Source organism: Parasteatoda tepidariorum, chromosome 5 (genome assembly GCF_043381705.1).
Source record: "Parasteatoda tepidariorum isolate YZ-2023 chromosome 5, CAS_Ptep_4.0, whole genome shotgun sequence".
Taxonomy (NCBI): Eukaryota; Metazoa; Arthropoda; class Arachnida; order Araneae; family Theridiidae; genus Parasteatoda; species Parasteatoda tepidariorum.
In genome coordinates this window covers 41,781,592-41,809,334 of record NC_092208.1, presented here as the reverse complement: position 1 = coordinate 41,809,334, position 27,743 = coordinate 41,781,592, and the positions used below count along the sequence as shown (strand labels likewise).

At 27.2% G+C, this 27,743-nt stretch overlaps 1 protein-coding gene across 10 annotated transcripts in view; it reads left to right on the top strand.

The window, feature by feature from the left end:
- The window catches only part of LOC107451211 (Eph receptor tyrosine kinase), a 297,205-nt gene extending 270,202 nt beyond the window's left edge, over nucleotides 1-27,003 (top strand). For 2 of the 10 annotated variants that reach the window (XM_016067232.3, XM_071181351.1), the window contains exons 2-17: nucleotides 1,449-1,528; nucleotides 4,532-5,192; nucleotides 9,057-9,212; nucleotides 10,266-10,568; nucleotides 11,714-11,928; nucleotides 13,136-13,217; nucleotides 13,610-13,718; nucleotides 13,837-13,904; nucleotides 16,506-16,550; nucleotides 18,615-18,758; nucleotides 19,869-20,116; nucleotides 20,461-20,559; nucleotides 20,677-20,787; nucleotides 21,372-21,566; nucleotides 22,912-23,054; nucleotides 25,074-27,003. In XM_016067232.3, the coding sequence (XP_015922718.1) occupies nucleotides 1,449-1,528; nucleotides 4,532-5,192; nucleotides 9,057-9,212; nucleotides 10,266-10,568; nucleotides 11,714-11,928; nucleotides 13,136-13,217; nucleotides 13,610-13,718; nucleotides 13,837-13,904; nucleotides 16,506-16,550; nucleotides 18,615-18,758; nucleotides 19,869-20,116; nucleotides 20,461-20,559; nucleotides 20,677-20,787; nucleotides 21,372-21,566; nucleotides 22,912-23,054; nucleotides 25,074-25,341 (2,927 nt within the window). In that variant the 3' untranslated portion in view covers nucleotides 25,342-27,003. Of the gene's footprint in view, nucleotides 1-1,448; nucleotides 1,529-2,181; nucleotides 2,262-4,531; nucleotides 5,193-9,056; nucleotides 9,213-10,265; nucleotides 10,569-11,713; nucleotides 11,929-13,135; nucleotides 13,218-13,609; nucleotides 13,719-13,836; nucleotides 13,914-16,505; nucleotides 16,551-18,614; nucleotides 18,759-19,868; nucleotides 20,117-20,460; nucleotides 20,560-20,676; nucleotides 20,788-21,371; nucleotides 21,567-22,911; nucleotides 23,055-25,073 lie in introns of all 10 variants that reach the window. The other 8 variants (XM_016067231.3, XM_016067233.3, XM_043043347.2 and 5 more) reach the window with 5 other exon arrangements.
- Nucleotides 27,004-27,743: the final 740 nt, after the last annotated feature.

Below are 27,743 nucleotides of genomic sequence, written 5' to 3'. Positions count from 1 at the left end.
ACTTAATATCAGGGAGAGTGGCTGGCCAAAAATAAATAAGACCAGAACATTTCTTGGACATACTAGTGACTTTTTTTTTTAAAAGTTCTTGTTCTCAGTTTCAGATGATCGGCATATTTTTTTCTGGCAATGAATATGTGTTTCAGAACAGAAGAAAATTTTTTTTTTTCATGATATTATTTCAAGGCTAATGAGAGTGGGGGGGGGGGAATTATGAATCGCTTGTGACATAAACCTGATTCACTATTTGTTTTTATGCAAATATTGTACCTAATTAATTTCTGATGACCCTGATAAGTATGTTTGTGTAATGTTGTAAGATATCAACTTATTAATTATTTCAATGTTGCTGACATATTATTTTCATCTGTATCATCAAATATAGGCTAATGTTTTTTCCCCCCGTTTACTGATATCTCAATTTCACAATACATGTATAGATTAGGCTATTTACTTTTAGTTACATATCTAATTAGTGATTGCGCAATTTATTGTTTTTCATTTATTTATATGTAATAGTGAACATCTTTGTTATTATCTGCATGTTTGCTGTTAACATGGATTTTCGAAACTTTTTCGCTACGATAAATAAATAAGTTACAGTTTAAGTGCCTCACGTTTGAAGTTAAGTTATAATTTTAAACTATGTATTCCATCTTGCCGTTAAAGAATTGGGCTTTAGAACGGATAAATAACTTGAATATTTTTAAAGTTTTTAAGCTTTCTAAAAGACGCCAATTTGGCGGCATTTTCCCATTTAGATGAAAATTATCAAAACCGCTGCTTTATTGTCAGTTTTTGCAAATTTTTATGAGCCCGGGTAATAAATACAACATCGGAGTAAGTTTCTAAATGATAAAAATTTGATGTTTTCGTTCAATCAAAAATTCAAATTGAGTCGCTGATGCGAACTCCCAGCAGTTATGAATTTTCATAACTGCTGTGAAGCATATTATTCGCAAAAGCGCATCCTTTCATAAGACGACTGAGCCTTTGAAAAACAGCCTAATGCGATAAAAATTTCATTCTGTATTCTAAGGAAATTAAATACAATTTAATTTCTTTTATCAGTTAAAAGTAGTAAATTGTCTGAAAGGTACAGAATGATAGAAGATAAATATTTTTAGGGAACAAAAATGTGATGCTGTGATAATAAAACATGCGGAATTTTTTTTTTTTTTAAGTTAGTAACTTTAGTAAATTAGTTCCATTGGATAGGATATACACAATGCTCAAATCCATAATAATGCATTGTGCCGCATTTTCATGTTTAGAAAGAGTTAAATAAAAGTTCTCAATAAAAAGTTAAGTCCAAAAAAAGAACAGTATTGAAAAATAAAAACCTATATAAGGAATTGTCTTTTCTAAACAAAAATATGTTTGGTGAAATAATATGCAAATTGTTTAGTCGCTTTAATGTAGTTAATTTGACTAATTTTTATTTTCAGTGGTACTACTAGACACAACATTAGAAAGTTCCTTAGAATGGACGAGGTATCCATATGGACCTCAAGCCAGGACACCAGGAGTAAGTTTTTATTTATTTATTATTTTTAAATGTATATTTTTGCATGTTATTACGTTCCTCATGCTAGTTTCATAGTGTTCGTTTCACTTTCTAGTTGTCTAAATGATTCATTTATATTATTGAGAAATAATAATCTTCTTTTACGGATATCTACCGACTTGTGCGCATCAAATTGTTCACATACGATTTCGATATTTTAATTTAAAGCCACTAAAACCACAATTTGTAACAATATTTAAATTTTAAAACGTACAAATAATCGCTTTATTTAAAATCTATCAATTAAATATACGTGCTTCAAAGGAAAAACAGTAAGTTGTAGTATTCTAGTTATTTTTTATTTTTTTTAATTTTTTTTTTTATACCAAAGAATTTTTTTTTTTTTTTTTTTCAGTTTGANTCAAATCCATAATAATGCATTATGCTGCATTTTGATGTTTAAAAAGAGTTAAATAAAAGTTCTTAATATTATTAAGTTATTAATTATTATTAATTAAGTTAATTATTATTTAAGTCCAAAAAAAGAACAGTATTAGAAAAGAAAAACCTATATAAGGAATTGTCTTTTCTAAACAAAAATATTTTTGGTGAAATAATATGCTTATTGTTTAGTCGCTTTAATATAGTTAATTTGATTAATTTTTATTTTTCAGTGGTACTACTAGACACAACATTAGAAAGTTCCTTAGAATGGACGAGGTATCCATATGGACCTCAAGCCAGGACACCAGGAGTAAGTTTTTATTTATTTATTATTTTTAAATATATTTTTGCATGTTTTTACGTTTACTTACGTTTCACTTTCTACTTGTCTAAATTATTTATTTATATTATTGTGAGAAATAATCTTTTTTTGATATGCCGTCTTGTGCGCATCAAATAGTTCACATACGATTTCAATATTTTAATTTAAAGCCACTAAAACAACAATTTGTAACAATATTTAAATTTTAAAACGTACAAATAATCGCTTTATTTAAAATCTATCAATTAAATATACGTGCTTCAGAGGAAAAACAGTAAGTTGTAGTATTTTAGTTCTTTTTTTCTTTTTTTTAAATTTTTATACCAAAGAATTTTTTTTTTTTGTCAATTTTTTTCTCTCAAAGTAATTTTTTTCTTTCTAATTTGTAAAAAAAGTATTCTACCAAAAAATAAATGTAAATTTTGCTTTCAAATTATGTATTTGAATAGATTTTATTGGTCATTAATGCAACATTATTTATAATTATTATTTTTTAAAAATAATATTTTAAAACAAAATATAATGTTTGATTTATTGGATTTTCATGTGGGTGCAACTGCCCCCTTTTGACATTACTTATAGGTAGCTACCTATTTCTGCCATCTTTGATAGAAGTTTTGAGATTGTTAGAATTTTTATTTATTTATTTTCCCCTGTACTGAAGGAACAATTTTTTTATTTTATTTTATTTGCTAAATTGGGGATTATTTATCTTTTTTGAATACGGCACGAAGCCTGTCATACTGGTTCACTTGTACTGACGGTAAACAAAAAGGTTAAAAAAGATTTAGTTATAACAACTACTTAACATCAAAATACTCGTTAACTATCTATTCCATCTGCCTTAGTTATATTGATTTCTAGTGAATTTTGATTTTGCCTTTAAAATACTTATGAGATTATTACTTCTAAAATCAGAAATTATTAACTTATTCTTTCCAAATTGCTGATATTTAATTCTAAATCTATTTGTGCTCCAAAAGAAGAATAAATATAACTGGATAACACTAGTGAATATGATATTCTCAACCTTTTGACGCAGAATTTTTATTAAACATATTTTTCATACTTTTTGCATTATGTTGCATTAATTTAGGTCAAAGTAGGTAAAAAATGTTGTATTTGACATTTTAATAATTTAGACACGTTATTTTCTGCGTTAAAGGTAAAATCATTCAAACACGGCTTCTGAACAATAATTTTTCGAATTTGCATTTATTTGCAGTCATTTAGATCTAAGAGAAACAGTAATTCATTATACTATTTTTTTTAACTTACAAAATCAATTATTAAAATTTTTTTGAATATGAATGAAAAAAAAATTCAAACTGCTTTTTTCGGATTTTATATTTTAATACAAATATAATTCTGATAATGTGTCAGTTTTTTTTTTTAGTATTAGGCTGTTTTTAATTTTTTTTAAAAAAAATACCAAAAAATATTTTTCCTAGTAATAAGAGCGTCAGAAAAAATATATAAAAGAGGCACCTACATCAAAGGGTTAACTAATAGTTTCCTAATTGGGAAATGATACTTATAACTAATTAAAGAGAAAATTTTACTGATGATATATTAGTTTTTAGTCATCAGTTTAGATTTTTAATCTGCTAATGTTAGAGCAAAAGTAGTCTTTCTGAAATAACAGTTTTTATAACATAATCTCAGATATTTTTTGATTTTTTTTAGAGATATTGTATTGGCAAACCCAGTTTATTCTTATTTTATGCAGTTGATAGTATCTACCAGAGTTGGACAAAAATGTAACCGATTACATTTTTCGATTACAATAATCAATTACTTCATGATTACAAGATAACAGAATTTTGAATACAGCTGTAATCGTGATTACAACTTCTAAAAATTTTGATTACAGCTGTAATCAAAATTTTGATTACAACTGTAATCATGATTCCAAGTATTTACAATTACAAGTAATCGCAACAAAAACGATTACGGGTAATTATTATTACAAGTAATCAAAATATATGATTACATGTAATCATGATTGCAAGTAATTGATTAGCAGTAATTATCTGTAATCGATTAAATTTGTAATCCTTTACTGTAATCGACGGCCAACTCTGGTATCTACTAGATACCAAGATTCAGATCTAACAGTCATTGGCGTTGTTTATATGATTAAAACTGCTTTTTGTCTATTATTGAACTACTATCTTTTATTCGTGTTCATTCTATTTTTTTAATCTTTGTATTTAAATATTGTTTTTTAAATTAAAATTTGTTTTCATGTGTTTCAGTGGGTGGAGGAGAGTTTTACGAACTTTGAACAAGGGATCAATTGGCGATCCTACGTAGTGTGTGATGTAGCATATAACAGTGTTAATAACTGGTTATGGACACCTTTCATTGAGAGGAGAGATGCCAATAGAATGTACATTGAAGTGAAATTTAGTATGAGAGATTGCAATCTGTTCCCCGGGATGGCTCTCTCTTGCAAAGAGACATTTTCCTTACTTTATTATGAATTCGACGCTGCAACCAAAGAACCGCCACCTTGGGAACCTGATTCCTATAAGCTCATAGACCGTATCGCGGCTGATGAAGGCCGTTTTACATCCACAAGTGAGGTGATCATCAACACTGAAGTCAGAAGTGTGCCCATCACCAAAAAAGGTGTTTACTTTGCGTTTCGAGATCAGGGGGCATGTTTGTCGCTGATTGCCATCAAGGTATATTACATAACATGCCCTTCAGTCACTCTAAACTTTGCTTACTTTCCTGAAACACCAACTGGTCATGAGCTTCCAGCTATTGTGTCCGCTGAAGGACAGTGTGTGGCCAATACTGAATCAGTGGATACTCCTCGTCTTCTGTGCAAAGGTGATGGAAACTGGACACTTCCCAGTGGAGGATGCAAATGTGTTGCTGGATACGAACCTGTTGACCAGTCTTGCCAGCGTAAGTTAAACACATGTTTTTACATTATCGTTTGTTTATTTGTTCATTAAATTTGTGGTTGGAGCTGAAAATTTGTGGATCAAACTAATTTCTTCGTTATAAAATGGTATTTTTGAGTTTTTGCATTATTTTATTGAAAGGCTTGAGTCTGTAGGACAAAGTTAAGAAATTTCGTTAGTGGCCAGTTGTAGCATTTCTAACAGTGACCACTTTTTAAAACATTTGACGACGTTTTCAACTATTGAAAATTTTAAACGATTAAAAAAAAAAAACTTTGATATTAAAAATATAAGTCATTCCTTTTGAAGTAGTTTTCAAAATATGGTAAACATTGCATCATTTCTAAAATAAGGAAAACTTTTAAGAAACAAGAGTGAAATAAAGTAATTTTTAGAATAATTTAAAATGTTCATAATAATTCTGTATTTGTTAAGGAAAATAATAATAAAATGCACGAGGGGTGCATTTTCAACGAAAAATCTGCAATTAATATCCAATTTATTCATCTCTGCACTTGGGACAATATAGCATTTATCAAATTCTTCAGGCGAGCGTCTTTTTAAGAGTGGCTTTGGATGAAAACAATTCAAGTAGGCAATAAGATGTAACTGTGTATTGTGCTGTGTATCGAGTTTTTTTTTTGGGGGGGGGCAAGACAATATATTTCTTGTCTAGTAAAACTCTCCTTTTTCTTCGTAAAAAATTAGTACCCAAGATTTTGATGATACCGATAAACTTCCCCTTTTTTAGGAGTAAACGGGTGACTTATAAGGAGAATCGAATTTGTTTCAGACAAGCAAGTGAGGAATTGTTTGAGATGCATTTTCTCATGCTGAATTTAATGAGAACAACCCCAAGATGGTCGTACTAATACCTTAGAGGTTATAAGGGTTTTACGTACAGAAAGTACAAATTTATACTTATACCTATTTACGCATCTTTTATTGATAGATATCTAAACAAGTGAGACATTGTTTCCTATGCATTTCTTTACAGTGAATCGAATGAGACTGTGCACAAGCCAATAGAATAAATAGTCCGATAACATTTGAAATTTTGAACTATTTGTTCTATTGACTCGCGTATAGTTTCTTCTGATTTATCGTTTAAAAAAAAAAAAATCGTACTTGTTTAAATATTGGTTGCAGATACGTAAATTGCTGTAAGCATAAGTTTATACTTTTTGTTCATAAAGCCCTTATAAATTTTAAACTGTTAGTCCGATCGTCTGCCTCACATGTTTGTTTAGAAAAAAAATCGAATTTCCCCTCTCTAATCACCCTTATTTCCTGCAAGCAAAAAAAGAAAAGAAAGGAAAGCGTATAGATGAGAGTTAGGGAATTTTTTCTGATGTCATTTATAATAGCATAACAAAGCTTTTTATCAAAAAATATCTTGGGTATTAATTTTTACAGAGAAACACTTTTTGTTTTGCTGCTGTATCTACTGGACTATTTCTCAAAGAGGAAGGAAGAATACAAATAAAAATAAAAAAATTTCCCCCCTTCTCAATAGGTATTTGGCGAAAAGTTTTTACTTGGCAGTTCAATCCAAGGTTCAAAATCAAAAAATCCTCATTAACTTGACCCCCCCCCCTGGCCAATTAAATTTAAAATTGCATTTTACTTTAAACTAACTCTTGCTGTTTTTCTCTTGTATTCTTCTATTGTCTTAAGTAAACTCTTATTAAAATAGTTTGTGCAAAAAATACATTTAGCTAATAATAACAACTAAGTCTATCCAGTGTGATGCTATTGAAAGAATTCTTTAAATTGCATTCTTTATAAATGCAATTTAAATTTTTATATAATTGCATGGTTTTGTTTGATAATACAGGAACTAATTTATGAAAATAGTTTGTTCTGATTGGATGATTACTCAAGCACAACACAAACAATAAAATGATTTTATCGTTTTTGTTATGATATTTTTTACATGTTCCAAAAAACAGAGTTATTTAAAAATAGTTGAGTCATAACATTATTTTTATCTTTAGATAGTATAGTTAGAGTTTTAATTGTAAGTTGCACTGCTATATCTAAATATGTTTATCATAATATTTGTGTACCAAAAAAAAAAAGGAAGACTATACTCATCAAATTACTTTTAAATGGAGTTATTAGTCATAAACAGTTAAACATTTTAGTAAATAATTTTGAGCAAAAAAAAAAAATAATAATATTCCTTTTAGCTATCAGATCAGTATCTTAAGATGAATAATTTTATCAACCCTCCATTGTTGATTAAAAAATAAGATTGACTAAGTTAAATAAAACTGATGTTATATCTTTTTCAATAAATTGTTTTAGAATACTTTGAAATTAATGTATAAATAATTGAAATTTATAAAGTTAGATTTGCGAAATAAAGTTCTCATTTTTAACTGTTTGCTCTAAGTTCTAGATTTAAGATTTGTTGATACCTTAATTTTTAATATAACATACAGTAAAATTGAAAATGGTAGTTACACTCAGCAATTTTGCTCTGAATATTATTTTTCTGAATATGCCTTCTGTAATGAGCAATTGTAAAAAAGCCTTTAAATTAAGAAATTGGAATTAAAAACGTTTGCATTCCAAATGTATAGTAAATTATACTATTGTTTATAATTTTAATAGATACAAATATTTAAAAATGAATGTGTTTTTTTGTGGTTCCCTTTACCTCTATTGACACAGTGCAATTCAGGGTTGACAAGTTTTTGCCACAAAATTCCAATGAAAGTTGGTTTAAAAAAAAGAAAAAAGTTATAATATTTGCAAAAATAGATGTGCCAGCAAAAACTGTTTTCCACTGTTGAAACGTTAAATTATAATTTTTCTTTTTCAGAGTAAATAAAAAATTATAATTAAATAAAGTGAAAATTTGTAAATTTTAACACTTTTCAACTAATTATTTAATTAAAAATGATTAATTATATATTTGCTTGTACAAAATCTATAAACGTAAATAATATAATATCAAAAAATTTGATGAAAATTTAAAATGTTAACAGCATTGTACAGAATATTAATGATGCAAAATATAAAATTATCAGTAAATACAAAAATCCTGTAAAATAAGCGAAGTCTTTAAATTTTTTTAATTTGTTATTTTAATGATTAAAGAAGTACCCAGATTTAACATTAAGATGCACTTTATTTTTTTCATTGTAGCAATATAATTTTTGTTGCTTCAACATTCCATAAAAAAAGACAAACTTAGAAGTGTTATTAATCAGTAGTCTATTTTGAATTTTTGAAAGGACAAATTGGAAAGTAATCTTTCAATAGTAACACTAGTGTAGTGTGTTATGTTTTACACATTAACAATTAGTTGAAATCTTTTAAATTTATTCTTCATATTTAAATGTAGTAAAATGAGTTCCTGTTATAGATTATTATTGATGCATTTAAAATCAAAGAGCTTAGTGATAAACGTCCAAAAGCTGCTTATCAAGTAGCGTCTAATGTCTTTTTTAGTTGCTTACCAAATAGCCTGTGATTCTTTTTTAGCTGTATACCAAACATCTAAAGAACAAAATTGTTCTATCAAATAGTGCTTTTGATGTGTTTTGTAATTGAAAAACTCAGTGGAAGAACACTTAAAATGATATTTATGTTAATTTATTATTATGTTAATTTAATTATGATATTTGTATTAATGAATTTTAGAAAATTTGCTCTAGATGTATGTACACATCAAGAAGTTTTTTTTATCAGACATATTTTTCCTAATAAAACTACCTTATTTTAAGACTTGACACAGTAAATTAATGTTCAATGCTTAAAGTTGGCTCTTAAACTTGAAAATATGGATATTATTATTGTTCTTCCATTTAGTTATTTTATTTAAGATTAATCATTATGTTGTCTAATGTTTCAGTGTGTTCACCTGGAACTTACAAAGAGAAGGTTGGAGATGATCTCTGTATGCCATGTCCCATGCATAGTGCTGCTTCCTATAGTGGATCTGTTGAATGCCAGTGTGATAAAGATTATTTCAGGTCACCTAAAGACCCTAAATCTTGGCCTTGCACAGGTAAGTTATTTATTATTCTCTAAACAGTTTCCATATCAAATTATAAATTTGAATTTTACTTAGTAGCTCTGCATTTCTTGTTTTATCATCTTATAATCAGAAATAAATCAACACTGTGCATTTATTGCTTTGTACTTTGGATGGAAATGTATGTAAGAAACTTGCTTTGTAAATCTATAGAAAAGTGCGTACAAAAAACAATTTGGAAATTCAATTTTTTTTTCCTTTCTATTTTTATAATTGCTTGTTCTCTGTGCGCTTTTTTACAGTTTTACCTATCTGTTTAAACTGTTAACCAACAAAGTTTTTTTTTTTTTTTTNTTTTTTTTTTTTTTTTTTTTTTTTTTTTTTTTTTTTTTTTTTTTTTTTTTGTCTATTTGAAAATTTAAAAATGTATTTAGTTCAGCGTTTATTTAGTTAAAGTAAATAAAATGTATAAGTTTTTGCATATCTTTAAAAAAAAACTATACTTAAATAAAAAAAATTGATAGTCAAAATCCATTTATAATTATAATGATTGTTGGTATTATTTTTATTATTTATTGTCAAATGGCGTAGTTGATGACCAAACAATTGGTGTAGTTTTTTTTTCTATTATTCTTTTAATGTTTATCTAAACTTGTGGAAAAGTTTATTAGAACTTAAGACGTCTAATTTTTGAGAGGGTCTGAATGAAAATTCCATCTGCTAAATCTGCAAAAATGATTAGCTTTTAAAATAACTTGAATCTTGTTTTTACACTAGATAAATTTAAATTGATAAAAATACCTGATTTTTTTCCCCTCCAAAATATTATGGGGATATTCTTTGAGATTTTTAATTATTGAGGGATCAGATACACACTCTCCCCCATGCATTTGGTACCCATCTGTAAACTATATGAAATAGTTAGTTTCATGTTGGTTAAAAAAAAAAGAAGTTATTCTTCAAAGAAAATTGATATCTAAGTTCATTTACAATTAGTTTCCTAAATTCATAGTTAATATAATAGTTTGTTTTTCATACTTTATTTTGCTGTTATGTATAATTTAATTTTTACATTCTATTTTTTAGAACCACCTTCCCAACCTCAAAATTTATCAGAGACATTTGTTGATCAGTCTTCTGTGCTTCTTTCCTGGTTACCTCCGAAATTTTTGGGTGGTCGCAATGACACTTTCTATAAAGTTGTGTGTGACAAGTGTGGTGCTGGTGTGTCCTACGTTCCTGCTCAACAAGGATTTTCTGACACAAAAGTTACAGTTACAGGGCTGAGTCCAGTTACTACCTATACTTTTATGGTATATGCTGAAAATGGAGTTTCTAGCTTCACAAACAGTCAGTTTTCTGAAATCACCATCACTACTGAAGCCTCAGGTAAGGAAGAAATACTTCACGCAGGGTGTTTTGCTATAACTGCCTTTAGTACATATTTCTAAAACCCTTGTCAAATAATGAAGTCAAAAAGGTATACACATTAAGAGATATAGATTATTATTTAAAAAGGGAAGAAAGGAAAGCTATTAAAATCTGTTCCTGTGAGGGAGACTTTATGAAAAACACATCAAAACCAGTTTGATTGTATGGCAGGACTGTGAGGAGGTCTTACAGATGATGCTTATCAGCTTTTTTCTACTTTCTAGCATTCAAATAGGTTTTGAGGCTTGCTGTCTCTTCAGTGGTGTTTCTTTAAATTTCTCCGGCATTGTTTTATTTTCTTAACTTAAATCTTAATTAAAGACCAATAAAATGAATATTTTTTAAATTTTTTGTCAAGCATTCTAAAAGTATATATTAAGGGTGGTTATTATGTAACACACTGAGTGTATGTATATTCTACTAATGAAAAATTTATTAAATTGAGCTACAAAATGTGAATTTTGATAATAAATTTAATGAAAGCCTACAGATTAAATACAGCATGTTTTCAAAAATTGTTTAATGCCTCATAGTAGCATATTTATTTTATTGTTAAAAAATGCTTTTTTTTTTTTAAATTATGATAGATTTTTTGAAATTTTCTATTAATTTCTCTTTTATAAATATTTTAAATGCTATTTATTGATTGTAAGAGAGTAAAATTAATGAAACCTAAATCTTTATTTCATTTAAGTTAAATTTGGTGTATGAATGAACTTATAAAATAATATTTTATTTATACTTATTTAATGTTTTGAAATAGTATAATTATAGTAATTTTTTGAGATTTTTTTTTTGCTCTTACAAGTTTAACTCATTAATACTGTTTTTTAATGAAGTATATTTATTGTTTTAAGAAAAGGGGTTTATTATTTATTATGTTTAATAATAAAATTTTATTATTATTTTTTTATATATATAATTTAAGGTAATAAAAGCTACAATATTTATTTAAAAATATCCAGGTGTGGAAAAGTTTTACTTAGTGCTGTATATGAATAAAGCTAGCATTATTTGTGCTCTTTACTCATTCTTTAGCTTTATTTTTATGAATGTGTTTTAATTTATATGTTGATTGTCTTATATATTGTCTTTAATTACAGTTCCTTCAATTGCATCTAATGTTAGAATAAAATCAGTGAAAAGCTCTGAAATCGGCCTGGAATGGGATCCTCCGGATGATCCATTCTCTGTTACTGAAAACTATGAAGTGAGGTATTTTGTGAAAGGTCATGAAAAGAACGGTTCTATTTCTACAACCATGAAAGAGGATATTATCATCTCCAATCTCAGAGAAGGAACCCTTTATGGTTTCCAGGTAAATGCCTCTTTTCATTTATATTATAGTGTATTTTCTAAAACTATTCTTGTCATATTTTTTTTAGATCAGGTTATCCCATTCCATTGCATTTTTATTTATTTATTATTATACTTCGATAATAAAATCTTCTACAAATTTTTTTTTGTATGGCGATGGTTAAATTTTTTCTTCTCAATCCTACTGTAACGAAATAGCTTTTAAGCAGCCTGACCCGAATCGGTGTGGTCTCCATGAAGGGAGACAGCCTTTTGAAGTATATTCAGCATTAAATTTGAAAGATTCAGAAAAATAAACAATATTGACTGTTACCAAAACTACTGTAACGACTTAGGCCTTTAAACTGTCTAGTCAAGAGCAGTGTGGCCCTGTCTACCTCTTTGAAGGTTAGAGCTGTTAGAAGAGAGTGAGAACGCGGAAGAGTTCAGTAGCGAGAAGCTGAAAGATGTGAACATTTGATGGCTTCTTAAACTTTTTCCAAAAATATATCTATCAAATTTTGCCTATAAATTTTTTTAAATGATAAAATTTTTTAAATTTTCTTAAATTCGACCTTTTGTTGGTGATGATGTTGTATATTTGTTTGTAACTGAGGGGCCAAGCCAATCTGGCCCTTTTTGCAACATTACACTCTGTAAGTTAACTCAAGCATTTTGAATCTGGATGATTTTCTCCCATGTTATCCGGAATAAAAGTGGTAAAAAATTTTTTTTTTTGCATGAACTTTTTCAGATGTTAAAAACTTTTGAGTGTTTAGATACTTGATGTTCACCATTTCTAATGTGTTCAATACATTTTAGAAAAATAGTCAGTTTTTAATTTTGTGTAAAATAATCTTGCTAATATAATTGCATGAAAAATTCCACAATTAGCTCAATTTATTATTTTATAGCAAACTGCTTTTTCCCCTAATAACTTTTCAGTCCAACTTTAATGTAACATGAAAATTTTACTACTAATGTAAACTTAGTTTATTGTTATTGATAAAAGACTATTTTTACTACATTGTTTATTCAGTATTATTTTATAACATCAAATGACAATGAGTATTTATACTATCTCTTTTGTGATTTGTTGATTCCGATTGCTTGAAATATGTTTTGTTCTTTGCCTTTTAATGTAACACATTTATTACTCCCCTCTGATTTCTTACAGCTTTTTGTACTTCATTTTACTTACATTATTTAAAATCATATCTCGTTTCTAGGTACGAGCAAAAACTACTCATGGTTGGGGTGATTACACTAAACCAATATTTAAAATGACTGGAGCAAAACTTGCAACTAGAGGTAATAATATTACTGGAATATTTGAAATATGTCTTTTAAAAACCCATTCTTAATTATAAGTAATCCAAATTAATTTAACTATTATTTTAATTTTTAACTATTTTTTCATTCATTATATGAATGAAATAGTTGATAAGTTGTTTATAGTATATTTGAAGTTGCTGTATTTTTTTTAATAATATGTCAGTAACAGTATAATATGTTATAAACAGTTTTTTTTCCATTTTATAATTGTTATTAGTTACTGTTTCTTTAAAAATATAATGTTTATATTTCTTCTTGTTAGAAATTGTGTAAATGATGAGAAAATTTTTATTGAATGTAAATAATAATAGTCTGAAAAATGTTTTTCAAATGAGGTATTTTGGGTGAAACTTTATTTTTATTTATAGAACTTGTAACTGACGATCAAGTTCAAGTGCCAATCATAGCAGGAGTTGCTATAGCAGTACTTCTTCTCATAATTATAGTTATTGTTTGCATCGTCTTTTACATTCGAAGGTAAGTTACACAAATAATTTTATTTATTTCACTTAATTTATTTCCTATTGCTCAAAGTTTGCCTATTTATTGTTGTTATTTCTCAACTAATAATGCTTTAAATACAAATTTCTTCTAGAAGCTCTGATGAGTGTAATAAAAAGCAACCAAGTGATTGTGATACCTTAGAATATCGAAATGGGGAAGGTAAGAAATGTAAGGATTTTTGCTTTTATTTTCTTATACAAAACATTTTGAACACTAAATTTTTAATTAATTTCTTTCCTCTTTCATTTTATAAGATTTGAAAATCAGCTACATATTTTTGAAAATCAGTTATATTTACTGCTGTTACATTATTTTTATATTATTTTAAAAACTTTATTCCAATTATCGGCAAATTGGTATTTTTGATAATGATTATTTAAATTGTCAGATTCTTCATCTGTTTTTAAATCTCATGCTGAATTTTTATTTCTTAATTTTAAAGAGGAATTTCATTTTACCTTTAACCAACACTTTGAAATGAAATAAATTCTATAATTATTTAATATTCAAAGTATTGATTTTAATTAGAATAACTATTTATAAAAATTTCCATATTAAAAATTAGTATGTAATTTTTAAAAATTTTAATTGTTTGTAAATTGGTATTTCTAATGATTTTTTGATAATAATTATTTAAACTGCCAGAGTTTTCATTTGTTATTCAATCAGGTTCTAGATTTTTACTTTTAAATTCAAACCAGAAATTTCATATTCTGCTTAATCAACACTTTGATAAAATGTGTTAAAAGTGAAATAAATTCTTTAATTATTTAAGTATAGATAAGTAAGAATTAAGTAAGAATGATTTTTTTGAAATCAGCGAGATATTTTTTTATTTATTTGTAACTGTTTAATATGTATAAGTTTTTCTTAATGATTAAGAATTTCTTGTAATAGTTTCTTTGGTTAAAAATTTTAAAATAGGTTATATTTTTGCAATATAAATATAATTTTTACTGTCTATTGATTATTCGAATGACCTAAATGCAAATTCCATTGAGGATCTTTTTAATTTGTTTTATTTTTTAAATTTATATATTTTGTTCTGCCATCAGCCCAGTTTTTATATGTTTAAATAAATTTTTATAATTGTCTTTTTGTATGTGTTTTGTCCATTTATCCTGTGCTTGAATTTTGGGCTTGGCTAATATTTGGTGATGGTTGATGGCCCCTGCTTAGCATTGCTTTTATATCCTCTGTGCATTCTATTATAACCATATTTGCATGACAACATAATTGTCTGAAATATAGATAATTTGTTTTTCTGCCTAAATTTTATAACAGAAAATTTTTCTGGCTGCAGTTTTTTTCTGCAAATTATTAATTAATAATTCATTCTTTATAAATCATGAAATAAGTTTGAGAGCTGTTAAAAGTTTTTACAGTTACTAATTCATTCTTTACCTTTGATATAAAATTAAATCGATAAATAAAACTTTTCAAATAACTCCCATTAATTGCACCTAACAGTGTAAATTGTTTTGCAAATACTCATTAAAAAAATACTGAACTCACTAAAATAATAGATTTATGAAATAAATTGAGTTGTGAACTCATATACACTATTGACACTTTCTAAAAAAAATATGTTTAGGTGTATTCTGTCCTCGATTAAAACTGCCGAAGTCAGAAGAATTTTTTGTTTTACTCACTCTTATAACAAAACTATGAAATAATTAATGATTTTAATTACATAGCACAGTATATCACTTAATTACAATTTTATGATGAATAGGCATTAGTTTTGCTTTCAAGCAGCGTTGATTAAAAATGTCAAGCTATCAAGTTCTTTAACCCATTATTGACTGATATAAAATGATTTCTACTTTCAAAAGATTGTTATAATCATTGTTTTATTTTAATTGTTGTTTTGTTTTAATTTTTTTTAATAAATGATACAGTCTAATAATCAGTTAGCAAATTTTGTTTGCAGACTTTAAATCAGCTTTTTTAGGCACGTAAAACCATATTTAATTTTAGAAAATAAATTACTACTTATCATGAAACATGTAAATGTAATAAAGGTACTAGCATTGGTTTACTGCGATAAATCATTTTGATTGAATTAATTGCACTATTTCAATATATGTATATTTAAAATCTTAAATATCTTTGCTTGTCATAAAGTCTTTCGACTGGATTTCTTAGGGGTTTTCCTCCATTATACTGCAATTTGCATTGCTAAAGGTGCCTACATAAAATGATAATTTGTTCCAACTATAAATTATTAAATGTATTTAAACATGTACATTTTCATTCTTGATTCAGCACTCCCCATGTATAGAGTGGCATGCCATACGGTTAGGTTAGTTAACACACAAAATTTTCCCAACAAAATATTTTGACAATAACAACTATGTTGTATAATACAAAATAATAATTTAACAATAATGCTAATTTGCTTATGATTTAAAAAAATCCTACTGCAGTTATAGTTTTATGCAAGGAACTGTAATGAAATACTTATAAAAGCTTAATATCTTTCTGGTTTATTTGATCATAATAATTTTAAGATCACGAACCAGTCATAATTTAAAGCAAAGAGCAACAGTAAAGTGCTTATGAAGGTATTTTCTTTGGCGTTTCAATCTGTAATGAGTTAAAGAAACAATATGCTTAAAATTTTTATACAATGAATCCTGATATCTCTGTGCCTTGTAATCATTATTAAAGGAGTGAGTTTCATTTCTGAAATAAAAATGTAGTCCTTTAAAAAAAACGAATCACAAACTGACATATCTGCCTTTCTACCCCTAACAGTAGTGCCAGCTCTTGTTCACCCACCTATTGTTCCCACTGCATGGTGTAAGTAGCTGTTTTGCTGTCTCTCAATAATATCTGCGCTATGTCCCTGTTTTTTTTTTTTTTTCTATGTGTGTATTTTAATATCCTACTTACATTAAACGTTTTTCTAGTTTTTATTTAACCATTGTGATTTCGAATAAATTATGGGTGAGTTAGATAATAAATGCTGCATCAGATGATCAAAAAATGACCGATTATTTGATAATACAAAAAGTGATTTACCAAAAAATGACCGATTATTTGATAATACAAAAAGTGATTTATCAAAAAATTACCGATTATTTGATAAAACAAAAAGTGATTTGTTGCATCCTGCTGAAATATCAGTAACATTTCATCTTAATAAGTTTTAAAATTGAATGTAAAGTTTGTCCACAGATTGTGCTTCAAACAAGAAAAACTATTAAAAAATTGTACTGAAATAGCCTCCATTTTCAGCCAAAAATGTGATACAATCTCCGGACAGAATCAGACATTCATTTAAATAATTTAGTTGGAATGGACAGGTCTGTAGCAAATAACATAGTTTTATAGTTCTTCCTGTTTGCAGCACCATCTATTGATGAACTAAGTAACCAATTTTGAAATTTTGCGAAGTATATTCCTAGTTTCTTGAGCTGAGTGCAACAAACCACACTTTTCTTTCTTCAGTTTTATTTTTTTAAAATTATTTTTCAAATAATATGTAAATTATTTTTTAGAACACCCAATATTCATTGTTAAAATTTTTGAATAAACTTCATTTGAAATGAAGTTCAATTTATTCTTTTAATTAAAAAGTTCATCAGTGGTAAATTAATAGATATTAAAAGAAAAATATTTGAGACTATTAGAAAAAAGTATTGAAAAAAAAAAGTACTTTGGAAATTAATTAGTTGTGGTTTTTTGATTTGAAATTTGTTTCAGAGTTTCAATACAAGTACCTAAAACTATTTCGTAAAATATAGTTAAATTCATTGTTGTATAAAGTTTTTATTGTGTTTTTTGCATTAGAAAAGTAATGTTTATTAACTCCTTTGCAAATTTTTTCAGTTAAAATGTTTTAGACAAAATTTCCATTTTATGTATCGAAAAATGTTGCCTCCAAATTTGGCTTACATTGAATGTTATAAATGATCCTAACAAAATTGAATTTATATTATCTTTAAATTTCCATTTTATTTATTTTAGTCTTCAAATTTCCATTTCTTTTCTATATGAAATATATTCAGTTAGTTATATATATATATATATATATATATATATATATATTGTCACAANAATGTACGTACTCTAAGGGGGGGGAGTAAGACCTTATGTACGGTAATGTACAAGGGGGGGGAGGGGCTTAAAATTTCTCCATTTTTGTGTACGTACTTTTTGAACGGCCCCTTATCTAAATATCTGCTCCAAAATACAATTTTAAAATTTAGAATGGTAGCCTTGAATGAATTACAAAATATATACTATATAAACAAATTAAAATATTTAACTATTATTTAATATTAGTAATTGTTACGATCAGTATCTATAGTTGTTAAAAAAAATTGCCTTTCTTTAATTTGCTGTACGTCAACTTATTTATTCCAAATTTAAATTTCTTCATAATACTTTGTTTCTTTAGATTAAATGTCATTAAAAAATTTAAGTGAAAAAAAATGCCGATTGAAAACTTTTTGGTTTTATTTAAGAAAATTGTAAAATTTACAAAAGTTTAGAATAGAAGTTCTCAAATTTCAAAAGGAAAAAAAATATCTAAATTGAAAATATATTTGAAATTCTTAGAAAAAGAGTACTTTTTCAAAAAGTGTATGTTAAATTATTTGCTATTTAACATTGAATTTACTTTTATTTCAATCTAGATTTGATTGTTCTAAAGACAAATTATTTTTTTATTAGAGTACAAGTTTCATTTTTTATTATATTAAAGGAAACTTATTTACATGTTTTCAAATAAATATTTTCAATGTTATAATTTTTGCATTAAAAAACTTTCTAATTCTGACATTAAATGGAGCACTTTTTATTTTTTACATTTTTCAATACATTTAAATGTCTAAAAGTAATAAATCTTTTTTCATATAGTGACCACTCCCTTGTTTACTCAGTGCGGAGCTGCAAGAGCATATATTGATCCTCATACTTACGAAGATCCAAATCAAGCAGTTCGAGAGTTTACTAAAGAAATTGATGCATCACATATCACCATTGAATCTATTATTGGGGGAGGTAAAACAGAATAAATTCATAATATTTTTTTCTGTAAAAAAGTTGACAGTGCGGAAACTGCAAAACTTAGTGCTAATTTTTTTTGCAATTATTAAAAATTTAAATCCTGATTATAAAACTAGAGAAAGTTTAAAAATAAAACAGTTTAACGATTAAACAATTCTAAAAAAAAATATTATTATTTATTTGTTAATTTATTTTTTGTACATTACAGAAAGAGTATTGAATTAATGGAAATATTTTTCTATAAATTCTGAAGACTTGAATTTTGGTACTCCAAAGTTGTTTGGCTCTTTAAAGTTCTAAAATCTACAAAAATCTTTTCCATTATTTATTTATTTATTTACTTTTTTTTAAAAATTTTTTACGATGTACATAAATCTTTTTCTTGTTATGTGCAAACTTCTTGGAACTGTAATGGAACATAATTTAGTTTTAGAACCTCTAACAGTGCAGTTTTTTTTATTAAATGGTTTAACGCTATTTTAAATTACAGTTTAGCAATTGAATTATTTATATTTTATACAATAAATGTTATGTACACAACATTTCATTGGGCTTGCATGCACATCTTTTTGAAAATTCTGCTTATTTAAGTTTGAAATGATATAATTTGACTTGGATAGTATTTCTTTAAAATTAATGCAAAAATTTTTTTTATTGAAAATTGTGTTTCTATCTTTTTCCATTTTTCTTAAATTAATTCTAAAAATAGTTTGATAAGATTTTTAATGGGTGTGTAAAAATTACTACTTTAAAAGTATTAAATTAAAAAAGTATTTCTAAATATTTTAGAAAATATTTTCAATGAGTGTGTAAGTATTACTACTTAATATATAAAAAAGTATTCCTAAATATTTTGAAAATTACTTCTTAATGTATTAAAAAGTATTTCTATATACTTTGGAAAATATTTTCAATGGGTATGTAAAAAATACTACTTAAAATATTAAAATGTATTTCTAAGTATTTTGGATAATATTTTTAATGGGTATGTAAAATTTACTACTTAAAACACTAAAAAGGGTTCTCAGGATTGGCATCAAAAAATTATTTTTAAGCAACCTCTGATAAACTATGTATTTATTTGCGTGATTTTTTTCTTCCTAGGTGAGTTTGGAGATGTTTGTAAAGGTAGGTTGAAACTTCAAGGTCAAACAGAAGTAAGTGTGGCCATAAAAACCCTGAAACCAAGCTCATCAGACAAGGCTCGCATGGACTTCTTAACTGAAGCCAGTATTATGGGACAGTTTGATCACCCCAATGTTATATATTTGCAAGGTGTTGTTACCAAAAGTAATCCTGTGATGATTATAACTGAATTCATGGAAAATGGATCATTGGACACATTTTTAAGGGTATGTTTCAACTTTTAATTGTTCATTAGCTATGTAAATACCCTTTCAAATTAACCTTTGCTTGCGGTGTTCCATGTTGTACCATCACATGGGATCCACATGTTAACCATCCGTTAGCAGATGGTTAATTTAAAAATTATGTAATTTAAATTAAATTGCCTCCATTTATTGAAATCTATGAAGTTAAAAGACTTGGCAAAATTAATCTAATGTTGTATGGTTGAATAAAACTAAAATAAGATCTTTCATCTAGTAACCTTATTCTTTTAAAAAATGTCTCTTAAATTAGATTTGTTTGATAAATTTCATGTTTCAGGAATTTTAAATTTATTTGTTTCATTTAGGCTAATGATGGCAAATTTCAAGTTATCCAGTTGGTTGGTATGCTTAGAGGTATTGCAGCTGGAATGCAATATTTAGCAGAAATGAATTATGTGCACAGGGTAAGTATTGTAATTATTTATTATTATTCACTATTCTACATTTCAATGTATTTTTATAATAAATGTTTTAGAGCAATAAAAGAACATTTATAATTTTTGACAATTTAACTTTTTTAGGATCTTGCCGCTCGAAATGTTTTAGTCAATGGCAACTTAATTTGCAAGATAGCAGATTTTGGGCTATCCCGAGAAATAGAAAGCGCTACAGAAGGAGCATATACCACAAGAGTAAGAACTTTTTTAAACAAATGTTACAAATATTTAAAATAACGTACATAAGTTATTAAAAAAATAAATAAATTTTTGAAACTCATAATTTTTCTAGTATCTCTTTTTATCATATTTTGCGTGCATTTTGGAGAATAAAATTTTTAAAATTGCATGATATTTAAAAAAAAAGAAATTATGTAAACCTAAAATAGTTAATAATATAAATGTAAATTTTGTTATTTTCTATTATGTATAGTTCTATCATCTTTTGTTTAAAATCAAGTACGTATATGCTTGGAAGGCTAATAAATAAAGTTCTTTTTAACAATATTTTCAAAAAATATTGGGAAGAAATTCTTTGTCTAGTTACTTACCATTGTTTAGATTTTAAACATAATATCTAAAAATTAATAAATAAATAAGTAAATAAAAAAAACTACTACTAAAGTAATATTACTACTCATGTGGATTAACTACTTCCAATAATTACATAGTCAAAACGTTGTTTACTAGATTTTTATTATTAACTGTTATTTTTAACTAGCAACTTTAAGCTATTTTTTTTCTTCTTAGTAGTTATAACTATTGTCTATTTCCATTAGGGTGGTAAGATTCCGGTGCGATGGACAGCCCCTGAGGCTATAGCTTATCGAAAATTTACTTCGGCCAGTGATGTTTGGAGTTATGGTATTGTATTCTGGGAAGTGATGTCATATGGTGAGAGGCCTTATTGGAACTGGTCAAATCAAGACGTGATAAAAAGTATTGAAAAGGGTTACAGACTTCCAGCGCCGATGGTAAACTTGTTATTTCATTAATTGTTGATAATAAAACTATAAGGAGTCCACTCATATTATGCACGAAATAAACATTTCTTTTATTTAGTTGTTTTTTATTTAAAATAGAAAAATTTTATAATACTTGTTCTTGACATGGCAATGTATCTTTGGCAACATATCAATATTAATGCCGTGAAATAATTTTTACATAAAAGTGCTTAAAAACACTAAAATATGCATTTAAGTACAGATTATTTATAAAAGAAATATAAGTTATCAAGAGCAATTAAAAAAAATTTCCAACAATTTTGTCAATTTCGGTTGGTTTTAAATTTAAAGATTGTGAAGTTAATACATTTATGAACAATTGTGGTTATCTATATTTTATTTTATTATCCCAAAGAGTTTTACCCTGATTCTATATTATTGATTTCGATTATCTTAACCTTTAACACAAAGCATGATAAACTGTTTTGAAACAATTTTATATTTAAATAAACTTGTAAAGTTGATTTCAGCATTAATGTCACTTAATGCTACACTGGCGAGCTATTGACGACAATTTTGGATAGAACTCCGAAGTGAATGTCTTACTTTCAGTGTAGTGTGAAGTTAATATTTAGTTAGCTACATTATCTTTATTTAACACTATAACAGGATTTTGCTTTTATTTTTAAGCTGGGAAGTAGCATGTTTGGCAGTTTAAATTCTTATAGTACAAGATTTAGCATTTAAAGTAAAAGATTTATGCTCATTAATACCTTTCTCAATACTGTTCTTGAGAAAATTCAAATTTTACTTACCACAATTATATAACATTTGTAATTTATTTTTAATTATATGTTAGCAATGTTTTTCTTTTTAAATTTCAACTCAGAAATGAATTAGAATTAGCTCATGAGCTAATTTTTATAAAATGAGATCAATTTTGCTTTCTGATTTCAAATCTATTAAATTCAATTAGAGTTTTACCATTTGATACATTTTTATGTTATTTATTGTATTTCTCTGTGCTTATTTGTGCACAAGCTATTTAAGCACTTAAAGAAATTTTTTAAATATTGCTAAAAAAAAATTTTTTTTTTCAATAATTTTTTATTTATTTGTTTTTGTAATATTTGAAAGTAATTAATGATTTAAACATTGTAGTGGTTAAGAGATGATTGAATAATGAAAGATCTTTTTGTAGCTTAATTTTAAACTAATTTTTTTAGTTTAGATCTTATATTGAATTTTTCCTCCTAGATCTAGAATCTTCTATTTCAAATTTATTTCTTGAGGAATGCACAAAATTTTTTGAAAATGTTTAGTCATCAATGAAGGATGTCATTTTTAAATGTATTTCTTGACCTCTATGTTTCAGGATTGTCCTGAAGCTTTACATCAGCTAATGCTAGATTGCTGGCAAAAGGAGCGGGCTCACAGGCCTACATTTGCTGTTATTGTGAAAACATTAGATAAGTTAATGAGGTGTCCAGAAAGCTTGAAGAAAATTGCTCAGAACAGGTAAAAGCATCCAATCAACACTAAAAGCCAATTTGGAAACATTTGCATTCTTTATAATTTTAGTAACTCTATAATATTTTTTCCTTAATCTAAAGTATTTAAAATGTTTTATTTATTAATAAATTTAGTGAATAGCAATTCACTCTCTGAGGTTTAGTGACTCACTTAGAACTACTTAAAGGCAGAGAAGTAATTCCTGTATGCTGAGGCTGTTGAGCTGAAATCATGGAGTTAAAAAATTTTTTTCTTTGATGCCTATTATAGTTAATTAAAAGTTAGGTCATATCAGATGATTATTATATATTATATTGCACCGTGGTGCGTCAGGGGATAGAACGTTCGCCTTCCAATGAGGTGAACTGGGTTTGAATACCAGTGATGACTGGTTGATAGGAAATTCCACGTCCGCTTTGCACCGACCACAGTGCTAATATAAAATATCCTCAGTGGTAGATGGATCATAGGTTAGAGTCCCCTTGCCGTCAGACTAGCCGTGGAGGTTTTTGTGGTTTTACTCTCCATGTAATTCAAATGCGGGTTAGTTCCATCAAAATATTCTCCACAACTCAAATTTCCGCCAATACTTGATCCAGGAACCATAGTAGTTATGTAATAGTCTTAGTATGTATTTGTCATAGTAGTTATGTTAATTTAAACTCTTATGTAAATTTTAACCGTATTCTAATAATAAATGAATAAGTAATCATCAAAATTGAAGCTTTCTTTTAAGGAAGTTTCCAAGCAACCTTTTCCTCAGTATGACAATGAACCACCTGATCTTCACCTTTTGTATTCCGAAATCTCTCATTAAAAAATAAATATATAATTCAGAAATATTATTTACTTAGTAACAATATCACTACTTTCTTTGTATTTAATGAAAGTTTTAATCAAACATTAAGTCTGAGTTAAACTTTCAGAAAAGTTCAGAGTTAAGCTTCAACTTCTGATTTAACAGCTCTGCTGTTTCTAACTTCTCTGAATGAAAGCAAAAAAGAGCAGAGGGAGAAAAAATGTCTAAGTTTGGATTAGTTTTGCAGTTATAGTTTAATAGAAAGACCTTGTTCTTGATTTTAATTGTAAAAAAAATTACTGAAAGGTGCACTTATAAAACAAATTATCATTTTGTTTGCAGTTGTTTAAAATTAAAACCCTCTTATTTGTATTTCATGTATAAGAGTGCTATGGAGTGGGGGGAAAATTCATTCTGGTGGGTGTTAGTCTTATTTAAGAGCTTATTTTCCAATCATAATCATCGTATTTTAACAAAATAGCCGCTAAACAGAGAAATCAGGATGATTTGGAAAAATTTAAGGGACTACATTGGTCTGGAAACAGTCAAATTTGTTTAAAATGTGAAAACGCCAGGGAAAATAAATTAATTTATGTTACTAAATATTGAATTCCCCCCCCCTAAAAAATAGTTTTTAATATTTTTTTTTCTGAATTTGTTTTTAACTTCAATGGGACATATAAGTGTTTTGATATATATTCTATGGTTTAGAATAAGACAAAACTGTCATTAATTTGAAACTTTTACCAAGATTAGGAAAATTCACTAAAATCTTCTTGGAAAAGAGGGGTTAAGAGTAATTTTTGAACAATTGATTTTTTTAAATCTTTATATCGCTCATGGGCTGCAATGGTGGCACAACTCAAAGAACACTTGTTTTGGACTAAGAACAGTTGTAAATATTATAATACACATTCTTTTCAGCAGCAATACTAACACAACTCATAATTCAACTTGATGGTAATCTTCGTTTAAGCAAACTAAAGCATTTCTTATGCATTTTCACTAGCAATGAAAACTTTAAACCCACTTATCTCAAAACTTGATTTTTTGAGTTGTGGAGTTGTGCTGCTATTGCAGCCCATGAGCTATATATATATATATATGTGTGTGTGTGTGTGTGTGTGTGTGTATAATAGAATTGTGATTTCTGGAAATTTAATTAATATTTTATTAATTTGTTAATATTATTTCTGCCTGGGGTATTAAAGTCTTTTATTCTTTAGGCATCAAAATCCACTGGACCCCAATGCTCCTGACATGACACAGTTCAAAACCGTTGACGAGTGGCTCAGTGGAATCAAGATGAACCGCTATCAGGAGAATTTTCAGCAGGCAGGTATCACGACCATGGATGCAGTCACTAGGATCACACTGAAAGACTTGACAGCTTTGGGTGTGACTCTAGTTGGTCACCAGAAGAAAATCATCAACAGTATCCAGACAATGAGAGCTCAGCTAAATGCAAACATGTCTGAAGGTTTTCTGGTATAGCAAAGCTCAAATTAGCTTCACTAGGATTTCAAAATAAATTTGTGTGGTCGCTTACTGATGACAATATTCAGTGCAGTGACCCCATCTACAACAGGTGCCATTGCAAATGAGGCAGTTTTGTCCTCACATCAGTGTGTCGCCGTTTTGGTGTCATTGGCTCTTCCTGCCGGCCTACCATATGCTCATCGATGGCATCTGTTCCTATCTGGGATAACCAGATTAGTCAACAATAAGAAGAAATTTGGTTTTTGTATATATTTGACATATCAGATTATTGGATATATTTCATAATGTGGGCCTAATTCCACAATCTGAGATTATCCCACCGGCATGCCAGGACAAAAGTTTGGTTGCGGTTGCATATCATTCCACTTGAATGCAAATAAATGCTGATGTGTACTTAAAACCTTATCCGCAACCGTAGCATCACGAACGATGCTCGTCGTTATTTTCATTTTCATCTGTGATCTTCCGTGTGTAAATATTGAAGGGCTGTGTGTGTTGTGTAAAGTGTGTAAATGTGTTTCATTTCCTCTCTATTATTCCCTTACGATGGAAACCATGGTGCTTATTATTTGTGACAAAATAGCAAAATTCGCCCTCTTTTTTTTTGTTATCCATCCTCGACGAGTGCGTCATTGTTATCGCCTGCCCCTTGCTTCTTGCATGTTCCGTTACGGGGATGATTTTAATAGTGATTTCATTTTGTTAGAACCATTTTTATAATTTATTTCTGTGATGCATGCACTATAGAAACAATGTTCTTGTTCCTTTTTTTCTTTTTTGAAAAACTTTTAGAGTTGAAACAGCTTGTGTACAATGGCAAACTATCAATATATGCAAAGATATAAATATATATATGAGTAGAATTATTTGTTAAATGTAAATTTTTTGATAGAAATAGTTCTGTTTTACACAAGGAATCTCATCATGGCAATACTAAGTGTGGAGAAGTAGAGTATTTGTATTGTTGTGTCACATGAAGCTTTTTTCTGGAATGACTGACAATTCAATCATTTTTCTTTCAACAAATGTTTTTTCTTCAAGCACTGAAACTCACAATCACCCTAAGATCAAACTTTTTACTCTTGATTCACTAATCAGCATTTTATAAAATTAGCAAGTAAAACCAGAACTACACCAAAACTTCTAGGTTAAAAATAAAATTGTGACTGAAAGTTATAACAATGATAGGTTTTAAATATAAAACACTTTCCAGATTTGATACAAATTTCCATTCCAAAAATATGTACAATTTTTAGATATTAAATGTAGGCACTTGATAGAGTTTTTATTAATGTTACAATTTAATGTGCTGCAAATTTGCCCAAAATTGCATTGAAAGGCTAATGGCAATTTAATGATAAGCCACTTTTCAAAATTGTTCAAGAAAGTCTTTATGTGAAAACATCAGTTTCCACATATGCCTGAAGATCATGCTGCTATCTAGGAATTTGTTAAACACCTATCTGGTTATGAAATTAAGGAACAAATTGATACAAAAATGTGGCGTATAACTATATTGCCCTTTGCACTTCAATTATAGAACATGGCAAGATGAAATATGTCAGTTTCAGCTTGCTTTAAGCTAAATTTTTGGTTAATGAAAACTGCTGTTTTTATTATTGAAATTAAATATTTTTTTACAGATTAAAAAAAAAAGAACGCTTTATATTCAAGATCAAATTGTTGTAATGCTCAAGCTATTTTAAGTTACAATAAAACAATTGGTGTTCTACACTGATTACATGTAATTTATTTTATTGTTCATGTGTTTTTCTTTAATTTGTTCAATTAAAAAAAATGAATCTTTCATTGTTTTTAAATGGACAAAACAATTTATCTCAGCAACTTTGTTTATGCATATTCCTTCAATAATTCTATATTTTAAAATTCACCAGTTATGTGATATTATATTCAGGCCATATAATTTTATTCATTTTTACATTTTACGTGGAGGCTCTGAAAAATTTTTTAACAAAATTTATTTTTTTTGTTACTTTTTATTCATAAATTCGTGCCAAAGCTTTTATTTATTCTTTTTCACCTTTTTTTTTACTGTAAGCTTTTAACCTCATTGTTTATGTTTTGAGTGTTACTTCACTGAGCATTTTATCGGTTACAGTTTTAATTGAAATAATTAATATTTCTTTGAAATTAATTTTGAAAGCATTTGTAGGTATTATCAGGCAATAGTTTCTTTTAGCATTATATTATAAATGTAAACGGAAGGTATTTCTTTATTAAATTTTGCCATTATATCATTGCATCAAGCAATTTATTTTCCATAATTTCACATAAACTTCAAAGTCATTGAACTGAAAAGATTACTATTTTTTTTCTATCTTTTTCATAAAATAATTACTATTTTTAGACCTGGTAATGATAAGCTGTTCAATTTC